The sequence below is a fragment of the Melanostigma gelatinosum genome (assembly GCF_949748355.1).
Source record: "Melanostigma gelatinosum genome assembly, chromosome: 3".
NCBI lineage: Eukaryota > Metazoa > Chordata > Actinopteri > Perciformes > Zoarcidae > Melanostigma > Melanostigma gelatinosum.
Window position 1 is genome coordinate 18,552,426 of NC_136636.1, and position 17,569 is coordinate 18,569,994.

Sequence of the window (17,569 nt, forward strand, 5' to 3'; positions counted from 1 at the left end):
TGCTGTAGAGATGAGGATAATGTGCAGGTGTTCTCCCTGTCAGACCAGTCGTTGGTGGTGCTGGAGATCAGCATCACCAATATGCCCTCCGACCCGCTGCACCCCGAGGAGGACGGGGATGACGCCCACGCTGCTCATCTGCTTATCTCCCTTCCAAACACTCTGTCGTACGCCGGCTCCAGGATCCCACCACAGGTTGAGACAAAATAAATATTTTTGGAGGTGAATTCATCAACTAGAAACTTGTATGTTTGGATTCCTGTTTTTGCTGATAGTATTTGTTTGATATCCTGATTATAGATGAGATGCCAAGCGAACCAGAATGGCTCACAATTTGAATGTGACCTGGGAAACCCTGTGAAACGAGATACTAAGGTACTCAAACAAAACAGTGTGAATTCAGTTAAAGCTTTGAAGACTGTCAGGATAAAAAGATGCAATTTATGGTCGTAAAAATATATATATTGTAATATTTGTGTGTAATTATGGGTAATGAAATATCAGTTTATGTGTTGCTTTTTCAGCTGAAATTCTCCATCAACTTGAGCACATCTAGCATCACAATTGAGACCACTGAGTTGACCGCAGATCTCTTCTTGACAACGTAAGCCCTCTACATCTCTTATGTGCAGATATTTGACTTGTTCATCCCAAATAAACGTTGATCACAGTGTCTGTTTGTGGTTTTGTCCTCAGTATCAGTGAGCAGCCTGAACTGGCACCAGTCACAGCTTTTGCTAAAGTTGTGATCGAGCTCCCTCTGTCTGTCAATGGGTGAGTTAATCCTTTTAAAACTGTTTCTCATCGATGTTAAAAACTCTGTGTGGCTTGGAAAGGGTGCTTTATCTTAGGTGATCTAATTTACACCCTGAACAAACACATTTCCTTGGGTTTCCCTTCCGCTTTAAGCTTGTTGTGTCTGACAGTGTCACATAACTCTTCATTGATGCTCCGCTAAGATATCCAAGATAAACTGAGCATCATCTGATACACATTTCCACAAAACTTGGCCTCACATATTTTTGAGAATTGGAAATAAAGTTCTGTGGGGTATAGCAATGTATGAGTTTGAGTAAAATATCCTATGAGAGACTTGCTATAATCCCAGGCTTGCTTGTGGTCTTAAACTGTACAGCTACTGTGCATAGTAAACAGATACATGCTTGATAGAGCTGTGTGAGTGTGTATGCAGCTGTCCGACCCATTGATGTGATCCTGTTTTACTGCAGGTTTGCTCGTCCTCACCAGCTGTTCTTCAGCGGCAAAGTGAAAGGAGAGAGTGCCATGACCAGTCTGGAGGACATCGGCAGCCCTGTGGATTTTGAGTTTGTGGTGAGGAACGAGTGTGTGTGTGTGTGTGTGTGTGTGTGTGTGTGTGTGTGTGTAGGACCCCTGTATGTGTGTTTAGATTCCTGGCATGGCTATAGTAAGACACACATGTTATTATGATCTGTATGATATTCTTTTTTCTGTCAGGTTGCTAATCCCGGACAAGTCCTGCAGACGCTCGGCTCGGCCTTCCTCAACATCATGTTTCCATACGAGCTGGCCAATGAGAAATGGCTTCTGTATCCCGCCAGCCTGAAGTTTGAGGGCCACCCAGACACACAGTGCACCTCAGCAGGGGCCTTGAATACTCTGAAGCTGCACAGCTCCTCGCCTGCAGAACCTCCACAGCTTGGCAATCACACGGTAAGCAGAGCAAAGCTCATTTTTGCACCACGCCAGGATTATTATGTATTATTTTAACACCACCAATAGAGTCGAGTCGACACTCAGTCTGCCACAGAAGGTGCGGTTGAGCAATGTCTTTTGGCCTGGATGGTTCCTAAAGTGATTGACCCTAAAGCTGTCTCAGTTGCAGGCATGTTAGGAGCTGGTTGATTTCTTTGAATGCTAATGAACACAGCTTCAGTGCTTCCTTGCCTTATCTTATTTAGCCCACGAATCACAGGTCCATCACGTGTGAATTAGGAATTTTTCACTTTAACTACTCACAATGTGGGTATTATGACCAACTTTTAGTTCAATCTTAATTTTAATATTAGTTTTCTTTAGAAAATATATATTAGGTCAACACTCTTATCTTATATCTAGAATTTGTGGTGGAAATGTTACACATGTTTACAAAATGTGGAAATATTATACATGACAAAATGACAAAAACACTCCCTTTCCTATAATAAATATATTATACATCCAGTTAAAAGAAAAGTGGTTAGAAAAGGAGAGCATTTTTGGACACAGCTGCATGTAAACTAACGTGGAGACTTTGACTTCAACATCATCCTCCTGCTCTACATTTCTACACCGTTACATCATGTCCACACTGACAATTTCTTGTTTTTGTCAAGCATAACTCAATCCTTTATTCGAGACGGATCTGTCTCATCCTGTATGAATGTGTCACGACTACCACCAGGCTGGGCGAACGCGTCGTTCCCACCCGGAGGAGGAAGGTCAAGTGACGACAAAAGGCAGCGTGAGACGAACCACCCCAGCTGTGGCAGCCTCTGAGAGACGCAAGTCACTCAAACTGGTAAGAGGGAAAGTGAAATACAGATCGCACAAAACAAAAGAAGCAGGCTTTGTTTTGTTGCTTCTGCTTTTCACTGCTGTTCTAACCGCAGTCTCCAGTTCATTTGAAAATCAGCTCAGCTGTCATTTCTTTCTTCCAGGATTGTCTCTTGGGGTCGGCACGCTGTGTCCTGTTTCAGTGTCCCCTCCACAGCTTCTCCGGTCAAGCTATCCTCAAGATCCATGCCAGGCTGTGGAACAGCAGCTTCATAGAGGTAAAAACAACAACACTGTCATCATTACATTAGCACCTCCCTGCACATGACTCTCCATCTCAGCTTCAGTCCAGCTGCTACCGCTGCTGCTGGCAGCTCACATTGACTGCAAGTGATTGAATGAGAACTACAGCAGGATTAACAAGACAGCTTTGATGTTAATAAGGCAGGTATGTATTAGCTCAAATGAAATAAAAAAAGCTTTATTAAAAGAAAAAGGGTTTTTGATTTTAATCTAATTTAATTTCAGAACTTTAAGAGCTGCATCTGAATGAACAAAGCACAATGTAACTCTGAACAGTTTATGTGTAAATGTTTATGTTCCCCTTTTCTCTGTCTGTCAGGAGTTTCCATCAGTCAGTGCTGTGGAGCTGCTGGTCAGAGCCAACATCACTGTGAAGTCCAGTATCAAACACCTGATCCTCAAGGATGCTGCTGCTCAGGTACTTGGCAGACTTCAGAAAGTGAAACATGTATCCTAACAAAAAATGTGTTCATTAAATGTTTGTTGGTGTCACCTTTTACACATTGCTATCAGCATCTAAAATATAAGATTCATTCGCAATCTGCACATTTCTAAACCTCATATAAACACACATATTATCATTACAGACACGACTGACTGACTCACTGATTAATCACGATAAGGTGTATCGATATATACTAGTTTTTCTCTTAATTTTACATTTGGATTGCATTCTCCCTTCCTCTCCAGGTGCCAGTGATGATCTATCCTGAGCCTGGTCTCACTCACCAGTACTTGATCCCCTCGTGGATCATCCTCATAGCCATCATGACGGGCAACCTGCTGCTGACTCTGCTGGTCTGCATACTGTGGAAGGTAACGCACACACATAGGATAACCAACTGTCACTGCATTCAGTAACACTCAACAGACCTTCTTGTTCTATGTTTCAAAGTCTCTCAAACAATGTAACAAGATGTTCTTGATTAGATTTAGATTCAGCCTATACATAAGAGGTTCTTATAGTTTAATTGACTTCATCCCTGTCACCCCACTGGCCATTACTCTGGCATTATGTCACCTTTTTCCACGGTCGTCCAATTATTTCTATCTGCTTTGTTCTGTCCTCTAATCATTTTATTCCTTCCAGCTCACTCTCATCTGTTCCTTTCCTCTTTTCTTTGTCCTCTGTGTGTCATCCCTCTTGTTTTGTCTCCTCTCACTTCCACCTGGGGACTCTCTATCCTTAAATCCCCTTCCTTTTTTCATTTCCCATTGTATTTCCCATGTTTCACTTTCCCTCTGGTGATCTGTTGCCCAGTGCGGGTTCTTCAAACACAGTGAGCGGCGCCGGCACTATGAGACGGACTACTACCGCGCCCATTTGGGGGTCCAACCCTCGGAGGCGGAGACGCAGGCATCAGAACTATAATATAAAAGATATTTCACTCTGGCCTGCTCTCCCCTCCTCCTCTCCCTCCAAGCGGTAAAACTGCTCACCCACAACTGCTTTGTTCCTGGATGCACTCTGGTGTGGCTGGTGGTGTTCATTACAGGGTGAAATATTACCACATTTTGGCACAATTAATAAAAAACAAAAAGGTGTGACGTTGTAGCTGTGAGAGGGGTTTAGTGAATGGTATCAATGAAGCCAGCTGAACTTATGGATATTATTACATTAACCCATCAGGCACTTGGTAGAATCAACCTGTACACTTTTGCCAGTGTGGCGGTCTCTGTTATGAGATCATGAATGGCAAAGATGTGCTGTTTTATTGTATAAAAAAACCTGATTCCAATTATTTAGCGTTGTCTTGTCTTTGTAATCTGTGCCCATTGAACACCAACCAGCCATCTCTCCCTCAGGACGTTTCAGCTGCCTGCTGTGCTGTTTGTTGTGCCTCTGCTGTTGACGTCACAGTTTCATGATCTACACTTCGTCCATTCTGGCACCAGTCTATGGGAACCTTTAATTTTTCTGACGTGCTTGTCTTCTATTAACACTGATCTTTGACTTGCATCCCGTGGCCACCTGGCTTATTCAGGTGCCAGAATCAACTTGTCATTAATATCAGCAGGGGATTTTGTTCACATTAATATGTGCACTTTTTCTTAATAACACTTTGGCAGCGTGTTGGTGTTTGAATCAAGGACACTTAAAACTGATGAAATGTGCAGCATGTGGATGTGCTTTTTTGGGTGGATGTACCTTTTTATTAAAATGTCACTTTGACTGATCAGATAATCACATTATCTTTTCGTCTGGCACTGAGGAACTATTAGATACTAACTATTTATACGTTTATTACAAGGCATGATATGGGAAAGTAGACAATCTTGACTGCTGAAGGAAGGGCAAACCATTGCAGGTGATTGCTATTACATTATTATATATGACATCGCTTAATTCTTTGTATTTTTTCCTTCCTTCCTGCCTCTCCATCCCTCTCTCTGCTATTCTTCCTCTATCTGCACTCCTACCTTCTTTCCTCTCTCCTGTGCCAACAGTGTGGCTTCTTCCAGCGGGCCCACTACAAAGACAAATTGCCTCAGCACCACGCGGTGAAGATTCCTCGCGAGGAACGGCCACAGTTCCAGACTGAGAAGTCAGGAGTTGTCCATAAAAAGGAATGGGCCACGCACTGGAGTGACGGGACCTCGTAACTCGCTTTGAAGCACTGACTGACTGAATTAATTCAAATCACCATGTGTGGCACTCATTCTGTCTTTGCATTGGAACTAACTGACTCAAGAAAAGTGCACATAGACTGAGATCATGACATCTTGTGCACTCTGTACTGTGTCAGTACTTGCATATTGGTGGCCTGTTACACTGTGACTGGATCTCTACTCTCTCAAGCTGTAGCCTGCTGATGGCTGGCCTTGCATAGTCTATTCATACTGTGCATCTATATCAGCGTGTTAAAGTTAATACCGAAGGCCAACAACAATTTTGGAATCAGTCTAGCTACTCAATATGCTTTACAGCCTGCAGACAGCTGATGCTCACATGGACTTCACCGTCTGTCATCAGAACAAAGGAGGACAGAAAACCACAACTCAAAGACATGCATGAATGCACAAACGCACAGTATAATCTCAGATGCATACAGAGACACTGGACATTTTTGACAAAGAAGCCACTGCCCGTGACAAAAACTACTTTTTGCCTTAACTACTGTACGACTGACGAAAAAAAATGCATTTTTTTATATCAATAATGTTTTGGGATTTTCTTTTAGTTAGCACTGGTAAACATTTGGGAAAATGTCTAAGGTATCCATTTAATAATATGTTGCCTAACACTAAATGTGTTGTTTTCTGGGCTTGCTGTTTGCTCTGGAAATAAGTTCACCTGATGTTTTTTGTAAACCCTTATTCAAGGAAACAAAATGCCCTTTTGTGTCAATATCTTTTTCATTTTTTGTTAATATGCCAGTTAAATGTATCATCAATAGTTTACCACCTGAGTAAACCTGAATAAGAACTTGAAAAAAACACACACAATACAACCTATGACAGCCACGGCCATAGCATTGCAGTCGCATGAAAACCAAATATCAAAGAAAATATTTAAAATACGGACTGCACATGTGTAGTGTAAGCATTTCAATTTCTGAAGCGATGTTTAAAAGGATTATGTGTGAAAACATGGTCTCAAATTAAAACCTATAATCATATGTATGACTGAATTAGATCATGAGGTTTTCAACAACAACATCTTCATTTTTTTTCCTTTTGTTGCTGACAGACACCATGACCTTTGTATAAATGGGTTTAAAACGTTTTATTTGGAATATATTAACCTGCTTGTTGCGCTGTTCCTGGTACTGTACTCCGGTCACACCAGGGTAAGATAGCTACATTCATGTCAGTACTGACATTTCTAACTGCATACAAGTGCCTTATGGTAAAAGTGGCAGATTGTGAACGACTGGTAAAGAACACAAGGCAACTTACAAACTAGATCAGGAAGCTGCCCTGAACGTTGGAAACATGTCGACAAATAAACAAAATGAAGACAGGAGAGAAGATTTATCGAAGAGCAGAACATGGCGGCAAGGAACCACACAAACTTTCTTTGGATTTAATTTGGGTCGATGAGGTGGTTGTAAAGCATGAAGAGCTTGTTTTTTAGGTATTGCTGGACAATCTTGTATTAGCTGCATGAAGCGCCTGTTGCTGTTCTGACCTTCCCCTATTTTTGTTTTTGATGTTGTCATAACTCAGTGTTTTATTTATTCTATGTTTGGCTGCACCATTTTAACATTATAAATACAATTAAAGGAAACAAAATAAACCCATCAGATAACGTGTAAGTTGTGTCGTTCTCCGTAGAAGTTGTAGGCAGTTGTGACAAGTTACCGATTAACCTGCAGTTCACTCTGAAAACACCAGGTGGAGGCAAAAGTCTGAAAACCGAAATACACGTTTGATCTCTACTATTTGAGATTTCTTTGTAAAAATACAACTGCTTATACATTATACATACAACACAAAATACATTAATCGTTGGTTTTGAGAGACATGCTGCAGTACAAAGACAGATATTAGTGGCACATGAAAAAAAGACAGGTCAGCCATATATAGCTCAAGGTTAAATTGACCTGAGCTTTAAATCCTCGGCTGTTACAACTGGCAACCAGCAGGTGTGATTACACTTGTCATACATGGTATTTTCCTTAACTTAAAATCAGTTAAAATCCTAGCAGCTACATTCAGCTGAACCAGCGGCAGGTGTTCGAGAGATATGATTGACTTTGCACAGCTGACCATCTCCAGATAGAAGTGAATATATTTCACAACTGGACAATGGAAGCCTTTGAAACTCCAACCGAAGACACCATTTCCACTGTTTAGTTATAGGTGACTGATTATGTTTAATAGATATTTGATTGAACCTGAGCCAAATCAATACACACCTACTATGTGATCACACTAATCATGTAAAACAGAATGACGAACAGTAGTTATGTAGCCCATAATAGCATGTACCATACTCTCTGTTACCTGTACAATCGATTGCAATCTAATATAATCGATCCGCCATAAGTTCCACCTTGGTGAAATGTTCGGTTTTTGTTGGAATTGTTGGAAATGTGGACACTCAATTCTATGTTTATCATTGAGGTCACAGTTAAATGTGTTTTCACAACAGATCTAACTATGAGTCTCAATGCTAAATCATATAATTTAATCTTTTATGACCATGTCAACAACAGCAAAATATTACAGGCGTCATAAGATTAGAAGGGCTGTTGTATTTGACTGCAAGGTGTGCAGGTGCCCCTAATCAAGTGGCTGCTGAGTGTTTATTCCTGTTCAAAAAACAACTTAATCTCAAGCAAAACAGCACAGACTAAACATACATGTACTTCTTATTATCTCGTCAGAGTGAGCAAATTCGATTTTTCTCTAATCTTGTGATCTTATAATAGAAATGAAAACTAATTCCCCTCAGAATCCTTCAGGTGTCATCCTGGTTGCCATGGCAGTTAAACAGGGACAGTTAGACTGTGTGCGTGTTTGTGTGTCTCAGTCTAAGCGGATTGTCCCCATTAGGCACTTTGACGAGCTAAATCTGTTGATGTCTCATCCAGTATTGGGGAAGTGACTAATTATTACACAAACACACACAATCTGTACATGCACACACACACACACACACAGAGTCAAAGACAGAGACAAAGTGAACCTATACGGCACTAATAAAGCCGGTGTCACTCTCACAAATCAAGCAGTTTGAAAATTAACAAAATGAAGGAAGCTATTTAGCAAATGAAGGGTTCCTTTGGGAGAAGCTTCTTTCTAAAAATCCCTCCGTCAGCGTGTTTAAAGAAAATAAACCTCATGAAGGCATCTCTTTTACTGTGTAAGCAAAGGTTTTAATGATCCATAATGTTTCTCTGGAATCATAGTGTGCTTGACATTCCTGCCAATCACCATTCGGAGAGAGCATTTGTGAAGCATCTTTCATGAACATTGTACATGCTCCTGATAATAAACCTGAAAAAACTAACTATTTGCATCCAACACTAACATTAGGTTTGCATACGCTGACCTAAATTCATGATCTTGGACAATTCTTCCTATACTTACAAAACAATCCCTAAAATGATCATAAAGTCAGCCGACATACATCTGAGACGGCATAAGGAAACAAACTCCGCGGCTGATCCTTCACTGATGAATGAATCCGTGGCATTTTTGAAAACGCTGAGATGTGGGATGATATTATATATTTTAGTTTCGATACATTAGCTCTGGAGCTGAATACAAAAAAAAACTAAAAAGCAGAAAATGTGTAGATCTCGTGTTTGTTTCTTTTGTTTCTGCTTTGTTTCTGCTGTATTAGGTTCACTACTTTGTTCCCTAAGATCAATTAGGTTGTGCATACAAGTTTAATATTGGCGCATGATTAAGTGGGTGATGAGTGTTCTCCCATATTGTTTGTCCGCACATGCAGTGAGGACTACTGGGCAACAGGGACTGGTGGATCAGAGTCCATTTGGTGGGATTTATCTCTTTAATAACTGTGAGAGTTGTGTTTCACTACCCTAAGGGCTACATAATAACGCACTCTGGCTCTCGGGCGTTGCTAATGCTCTGATCCTGCTAAATGGACCTAGTTAAGTCTTATATTAGGGGGCTGGTTCATCCTCCATCCTGTCCCTTGTTCCCCTTTGTACAGGAGCATCTTTCTCCCAGCTCTCCTGGGGGTTTTCAGCCTGTGACCATGAGGTGTATATAAGACCCGAGAAGGATGGTACCAGCATTGAAGTTAGCCAAAGGAGGAGACGTAACCTTGACCAGCAAGAGCATTTCCTCTGTTCTCCAGGAGCCGAGCCTTTTGAAGTCAACAGGTGTAAATTGGACAACAAAAATCCTTCATCAGCCTTTGTCAACAGAAGTCATCTGACATCCCCTTCGGTTTGAGACCATGGACACAGCTGCGATGGTGACTCTTCTGGCTCTGGTTGTGGCGATGGCTGGCGTCAGTCGGGCTCTTCACATCCAAGGCAGTCTGGGCAAAAATGACGTCCTGCCAGACTCAGAGGAGAACATGGTCGACCACCTGCTGGGGCTGGTGAGACACACTCACACTTCCTTTCAAGTCTTAGCATTAGCATTAGAATATGTGTTATCTCCCATATCATTTATGTTCCATCCAATTTGCCAAAATAACTTTGGCATCTGAAAATAAAAATAATTTTGAGATGTATCTCAGGCACTCATGGTTAAGGGGTAATATATACTGTGTCTCTAGGCAGGATGTAAATATGGACTGTCGGCTGTGCCCCATTAGACAAAATGAAAAACTCACACAACCTGAAGTCATGGCAACATTTTCAGAGAAGCCTGTCACTCCATGTGATGAAGTACATAAATGGGATTTGAGCCCTTTTATCAAGCGAGACGAGCTAAATCACATAACTCATGTCGATTTCAGACAGTGTTCCTCGTCATGCAACAGAGTGAAATGCACTGTAATATATTCTGCAGGCAACAGAGAGTCAGAGCACGGTAGAGGAGGAGGATTCAGATCACAGGGAAAATGATAAGATTTTCCTTGTGTGGCATGCAGAGACAGATCTTGGTTTTACTTTGCATAACGATGAGGGTGGATGTATATTTGACTAGGCATATTTTTTTGCCTTTGTACACTTATATCGACATCTCAAAGTCCCTTTTCGCAGCAGCACTGAGAGTAACACCGCCTGGGGTTTGTGTTGCAACCCGAAATTGAATGCGGTTAGGCTTCTCGATGTAATCCCAACATATTCTTGTGCGGTGTTGAAAAACAGAAGTTGTTTTTGATGCAAGGCTTTGCATGTGTTTATGTGTGTGCTGCTGTGCTCCAGGAAAGTGAAGACACAGACGACAGCATTGATGATCGTCTGCTGACCGCGGTGCTAAAAGCTCTGCTGCTCGGATCTCAGAGAGAAACCAGGAACTCTGTCCTCCATCAGCCACAGAGGTCGGTCCACACACACACACACACACACACACTCACACACACACACACACACACACACACACACACACACACACACACACACACACACACACACAGTACACAGTGCACAAAAAAACCATCAAACTGGAAATAAGTTATCTACAACACGTTAGCATTTCAACCTTCTGTACAGCATTTTCCAATCAATACTGAATTATAACCAAACATTTATCAATTCTAAAAAAAAGTTAAAAACACCAATTGGATCATGGCCCAATTCCATGTTCGACAAAGTTCATCATATATTATTTATACAGGCCTTGATTTTTGTAATTATCGGTGTACTGCAAGAGCCATGCAGATAGGGCTGCAACTGATGACTCATTTCATCAGCAAATGACCTGCTGATTGTTTTTTCGATTAATTGACCTGTAAAACGTCAAAAAACGGTAAACATCCCAATTTACAAGAATTGAATGTGATGTCAGCAAATGTCTTGTTTTAATCAGTTCAAAAGCCAAAGACATTTTATTTTCTATGATGTAGGACAAAAAAAAAGAGCCTGAACACAAGAATATTTGACATTTTGGCTTGAAAATTGACCTCAATGATTATCAAAATAATTTGTCTGCCTACCAACTAATCAGCAACTGATTGAGCTCAGTTGATCCACATGCTGATACAATGAAACCAATTTGCAACTATTTTCCATATCTGAATGAACTAGAAACATATCTACCATTTTTAAAGATCATGTAGCTGAGATTGCTTGTTAAGATGTTTCAGGAGCCAGACAGTTATCGAAATAAAAACATCAGATCATGTTTTTTAACTGAAATTGTGGTCTCAACCTCAAGGGTTTAAACTTGTACCTTTAACTGCCTCCTTTGTATCGGTCCTTCCTGCTCTGATTCGATAAATACTGTTTGACAAACAGACCGAATGATTCTTATGTGTTTGCAGCTTGTGAATTGTCCATGCCTCATCAAACTTGTGTGGTCGTACCTGCTGAGGTCCATGACATAAACAAGTCTTTCATTTAAACATACTTTGAATTACATCAGTTCCTGCCTCTGTCTCTCCTCCCTTGCAGGTTTGGCCACGGCTCCAGAGGGCAGGTAGTGTCGGAGGATCAGATACATTCCCGTGACTGGGAGGCTGCCCCCGGTCAGATCTGGAGTATGGCCGTGCCCCAGAGATTCGGCAAGAAATAATCCACGCATCAATGTCCTGGCATGAGGCCAAGAAGCGGTGCAGCTGCGGAGAGACAAGATTTGAATGAATAAATCTGAATAATATTACTAATAACTATACACTTTGTTTTTCAAAATTGTCTCATCCCATTTTGCCTTGTTTGACACGTTTAGTTAAAGATGACATGAGCTTAATTTGACTGTTTTTCTTTCTAATTTCCTGCACAGCATGTTTTGAGGTTCTTGAGGTTTTGTGAGCAGACCTCATTTATCCCGACTAGAATGTCATTTAGGACCAAAAGTGTTTGCTGTTATTTGAGCGGTACATTTTCTGTTGTTCTCTCGTTAAATAAAATAGATTTGAACTTGTAAAAGATAAACTTGTGTGTACGTGTGTGTTCAAAATGACCACTTTTTAAAGATCAGGACTACAGATGTTGAAATTGTATGAAATCTCTGTTTCTGTCGGCATGATACAAAAATATAACTTGAAAGAATATTTTAATATTTTATAAACTATTTCAATGTTTTAAATTACAGATTGGGGTTGTAACTAAGGATCCTTTTCAGTATCAGTTCCTCTGTGTTTTATTTTATAATCAACTGATTAACGGACAAAACCATAAAATCAAATCAAAATTTGCCAACTCAACTTCTCAAAGCACATCGGGATGTCTTCAAACGCCTTGTTTTGTCCCAAACTCAAAATATTGGATCTAAATGAATATAAAAGCGGTGAATGCTTGTGCATGAGTTTTACTGTGACGTTGTGCAGTATTTAAAGTCTGCAGTCAGTGTTTAATCTGTCAATTTACCACTCTATTTGGATTTGGTTGCTGTTCAACATTAAGGATTTACAACAGCTGTTCAGTTGGATGTTTATAGCACACAGGTCAGGTATTTGTTGGGTCTGCAGAAAATATGAAATTATTGTCAGAAGATATTTCATAATTATTTAAACACTAACACACAAACATCTGCTGGACTATAAGTACATTATACATTTTCCACTACCTAAAATTTGCCTGAATTGGCTCGCTCAGAGGAATGTTAATTCAGTGAAGAACACTGGACTGCACTGCATACAAGAAGGAAAATATATCATTAGACATTTAGTTACTTCACTTTAATCTCTACAACCTGCAGGCAGCTGTGTGTAGAATTAGGTTTTATGGGACGTGGATGGGGAATGTTTAATGTGTTTATTTGTATATTGCTGCACAGCTCTGACAGACTAGCAGCGGGTGTTGTGGTTTTGTGCGTGTTGAATTTACAGGCCACCTGGGGAAGCAGCACGCAATAGGCTTCGTCACTAATTAAAACACAGCAACCTACAATTATTCTACGCTTTCGCAGTTATCGCAGCCAATTACCGGGAAGGAAAGCACGTCAATCTCTTTGGCAGAGTCTTTTATTAGCCTGACTTCCCATTTCTCTTTATGAGCCCGGAAGACAGAATGAAGAATTACTCGTGCTGATTGGAGACCGTCGATGGATGACCTCTTGATTTTTTCCATCACTGCCAACCCTTGTTTGTTTTTCTGACAATAAGATCACGTCCATTCAAAATATGTCCTAGTTCTCTCTCTTACACCCTCCATTTTCAAACGCTACAGTTTTTCAGTGTAACTTTTCAAAGTTCAAAAATATTGTGCATAATATAATATTGTATAGCCTAGATCATTCAGCTTAAACATCATCACTACAAGATGCAGTGCAAGAAAATAAGCTCGTAAAAGAAGAAGAAAGAAGAAACATTCCTTTATTAGTCCCACAGTGGGGAAATCATTCTCTGCATTTGACCCATCCCTGTATAGCGGGCTGCCAATGACAGGCGCCTGGGGAGCAGTTAGGGGTTCAGTGTCTTGCTCAGGGACACTTCGACACAGGACACGGTGCAGCCGAGGATCGAATCGGTGACCTTTCGTTTGGCGGACAACCCTCTCTACCCAGTAAGCCACGGTCGCCCCCAAGACGTCCCCCATAAAAGGACCAGGTGGAAGAACAAGTGTTAGCAAATCAAATGTCGAAAGATAGTTACGCCAGCTAATTATAAGCCTGAGGCAATGCCAACTAATGTAGGAGCTATAGGCTCAATAATATGGAGACAGACAAAAAGAAAAGGTTCAAATTAGTGGTGGTCGCCCTATAATCAAGAAACACATTAGCTGTCACCATATTCGATTACAGTGTGGCAGCTAGCTAGATTTAACGCTTCATTATCAAGACTGTCCAGTTAGCTCCTTGAGTACCTGTGCTCTGAAAAAAAAAACAATGTGAAAAACAGAATAAAGATGATTTATTTTGAATATTTTTAAACATAACGTAGCCGACTAACAGCGAGGTGACAAAGTTGCAAACATGTCGAGTGTTTAAACAAATACATTGATGTTAAAGAGAGTAGATGGACAAGGAGGGGGTGATGGACTATGAGTACAGATGAGTGACAGTTGGCAAGAGGGATGATGGAAGAGGAAAGAGGAAAGAGGGCCAGACATGGAGAGTGTCTGGGTATCAAGACGACCCTCTTTAGCCTCTTTCTGGCACCCAGCTGGCATCACTAGCAGCTTCAGTATACTGCTGCGTCAGCACTTAAAGACTGAGAGAGCTTATGTGGCGACTGTGGCTCAGTGGAGAGCAGGGTCATCCTTCAATCAGAGGTTTGATCCCCGGCTCCGCTAGTAGTCCATGTCAATGTGGGCAGGACACTTAACCCCAAATTGCTCCCGTAGCTGTGCCTTTGAGTGGTCGGAAAGACGATGCAAGTACAGTCCATTTACCATTATCTGCTCCATTTTGCAAAGGATGAATCAGACAATAGCTATCAGCTGCTGCAAGAAAACCAAAGGGCAACAAGTGAACCGTCCACAAATGATATGGCACTCTAGCTTATTGCCATTCGTCAGAGCACTTCTGGCTCATTTCTCTTAATTAATTTCAATGGATGAAATGCTGCCCCCATTCTCAGAGTCTCCACTGGTTTCTAAATTAAGACGAGAGAGGAATATTGTGCGCTGAAATGCTGACTCCAGAGGATGCCAAAAGCTTCTTTCATTCTCTCTCACTGATCTTGTACTGATGCAGTGGCAGGGCTGAGTCACAAGACAGATATCAAAAGGAACAACGCCCCCTCTTGGACAATAAACAGTGTCACAGACGTGGTGTGTGCTGAATCTCTTTTAGGGCACTGCCTTCTTCTCTTTCTTCCTCCAAACCATCCCCCCGAGGGTAAAGTGATGAAAAGTGAGTCATGTCCCGACTGCCGAAACAGTTTGTAGAATGGCCCATTTCAGAATGACATATATTCTATTGCCAGATTAGGATGATTGATGTTCCTTAAACAACATTTAGCTATGCTAGCCCACGTCCAGTATGTAGAAATATGGGGCCAGCCCTGAGGGAAGCAGCTGTGTACTGCTCTTTAGCGGAGCTGGGGCAATTCACCTGACCTACATTTACCAAGTTATTCTTAATTCTTCATGTCTTCTCCGAAAAAACACTATTTAAAAGCACAAACATACATCTGATCTTTGTGTCTCTTGTAGATGTTTTTTGAGAGTGATATGGGTTCCTTGTTTCCCCTTGTGGCGGTTGGGGGAAAAACACCCAAGCTATTTCCAGCTCAAAAAGTATTTGTTTGCAAAAGAGGGATCCCCCACCAGGACGTCTCAGTGTGCAAAAGGTGTACACTTGTGCAGCAACAAGAGCAATGACAGGGAACTAAGAGAAATACATATGAGGTAACAAGAAACATGTTGAGACAAAAGATAAGACGGAGGTAGCAGGGTGTAGGCGCTGTTGATCTGCACAGCTGAGTTCAAGAAATATAACTCATCTGAATTTCATGAGTCGGCAGGGGGTTCAGACTGTGCGTGTGCAGCAATTATAACAGACACAGACTTACAGAGATAAGAGACTGAGAGAGATACATAGAAATTGCATTATTGCCACCAACTGTATACAGTAACTGCAAAATATACACAATACAAAAAATATATTAACTGCACTTACCGTATGGCCTTGTCAATCTACTGTATGGCTCGCTGACCATTCCCCGACCCCCCTGCTCCCATTGTCCCTGAAGGTCTTCATCTCGGAAGGCAGCCATCTTGAACAGAGCAGAGGGAGGTCTCAGCCATTATGGGCCGTGGCCATGACACAGCACAATGTGTCACACACAAACAGGCTTTAATGGCTACAGGGTGAGTGAAAAATAAAAACTATGTCAGTGTCAAGGGTAAACTGCAGAGGTGTGCTATCCTGCATGACTAAAATCACTAAGAGTTATTTTCCTTTGCAACAAAACCAGATGGCAAACCATGCTGCTGTGTTTAAGATTGTATATCATCCGGGGCAGCCCTAGTTTTCCATTCATAGTCTATTAACACTCTTTAGCAGTAATGAAACAACAAACATGGTTTGATTTGAACAAGATAACTGACCACAACCTCATGTTATGCAGCACTCTACCCTCTATCGTAAGAGATAATTGGCTGGAAACTTCAGGTAGTTGCACATGTATGTGCATGGTTTGGTTTGATGTTTCCCGGTAATATTTAGGTCTGTTTGAGGCTTTTTATTGTTCGCTCTCTGACTCATGGTTTGGGTTCTAAATGAGACAGCTAAGCTTTATATCTGATTAAAATGAAAAATGTTGGTGGGGACTATAAAAACATAAAATGATGAAAAAACATTCAGTATTAGATTAGGACCTCTACCAGTTTGTAGGAGTGTGTATGAGTGTGCATGGCTATGGGCGGTGTTCTGTGAAGTTTGCTCAACCAGAGACACAAACACTGGTTTGAATGATAACACACATTGTTAAATTTTATTTGAGTTTTCAGGAAAGAGGTTCTCTCTCTCTCTCTCTCTCTCTCTCTCTCTCTCTCTCTGTTGCACACGTGCGCACACACACACACACACACACACACACACACACACACAGAACATGTGGTCTTTTATTAAGACACTTCTCTAGTTCGATGACAGATACATAATTCAATAAAAGCTCTTATTAAAGTGGCAACTTTTTATTATCACTCACTCTTTCACTCTCAGCTACAAACAGTAATGGCTGAGTAAAGAAAAAAGAGGAGTTTTTCAGATGTCAGATGATGAAAATATTCTCTTTCTAGCTTATGGGTCTTTCACATCCCATACACTTCTGTATAAATGAGGAGTTATAGGCAAAATAAGAGCCAAGTTTAAAATCACCCCTGTGGCTTCGTGATCTAGGACTTGTGCCATTGGGCCTTGGGCCACAGACAGTGTCTCTGGTTTGAGTCCAGCTGGGGACCTTTTGTTGTAGGATATCCCCACCCCCCTCTTCTCTTACCCTTTTCTCATATTTGCTGTCGGTCTTATACAGTCTTACATCTTACGAGATGTATATTGCTTACACAGTTATAGTAGTGGTCTAAATGTGGCTGTCATCCTCTCTAAATCATCTCTTAAGCTACCAGTTAGTGTCCGGACAAAACTGTTAACACCTCTTCATCAATTTCCAAGATGAGCTTGAAGCTTTTGAATCAAACGATATTGATTTGAAGTTTTTTTAATTTTTTTATGTGATTGAACTTGAATGTTTGCTTTAAAAAGAAATATAATCTGGTGATATGATTGTCTAGTTTTTTTATTACATCCCCAAAATGTACTGCACATC

At 41.1% G+C, this 17,569-nt stretch overlaps 2 protein-coding genes across 4 annotated transcripts in view; both read left to right on the plus strand.

Annotated features, from left to right (window-relative positions):
- The window catches only part of itga7 (integrin, alpha 7), a 33,794-nt gene extending 26,737 nt beyond the window's left edge, over positions 1-7,057 (plus strand). The window contains exons 15-26 of one of the 3 annotated variants that reach the window (XR_013771880.1): positions 9-195; positions 301-375; positions 525-604; positions 697-774; positions 1,230-1,332; positions 1,477-1,692; positions 2,423-2,539; positions 2,679-2,792; positions 3,137-3,235; positions 3,508-3,633; positions 4,079-4,243; positions 5,266-5,403. Coding sequence is in view for 1 of the 3 variants with exons in the window: in XM_079265926.1 (XP_079122052.1) it covers positions 9-195; positions 301-375; positions 525-604; positions 697-774; positions 1,230-1,332; positions 1,477-1,692; positions 2,423-2,539; positions 2,679-2,792; positions 3,137-3,235; positions 3,508-3,633; positions 5,266-5,421 (1,351 nt within the window). In the remaining 2 variants the exon portion in view is untranslated. The other 2 variants (XR_013771881.1, XM_079265926.1) reach the window with 2 other exon arrangements.
- A 2,407-nt stretch (positions 7,058-9,464) lies between these two features.
- Positions 9,465-12,161, plus strand: npffl (neuropeptide FF-amide peptide precursor like). The gene is made up of 3 exons (XM_079297049.1): positions 9,465-9,844; positions 10,620-10,735; positions 11,808-12,161. The coding sequence occupies exons 1-3, from the start codon at positions 9,698-9,700 to the stop codon at positions 11,926-11,928; spliced, it is 384 nt and encodes a 127-aa protein (XP_079153175.1). The 5' UTR covers positions 9,465-9,697; the 3' UTR covers positions 11,929-12,161.
- Positions 12,162-17,569: the final 5,408 nt, after the last annotated feature.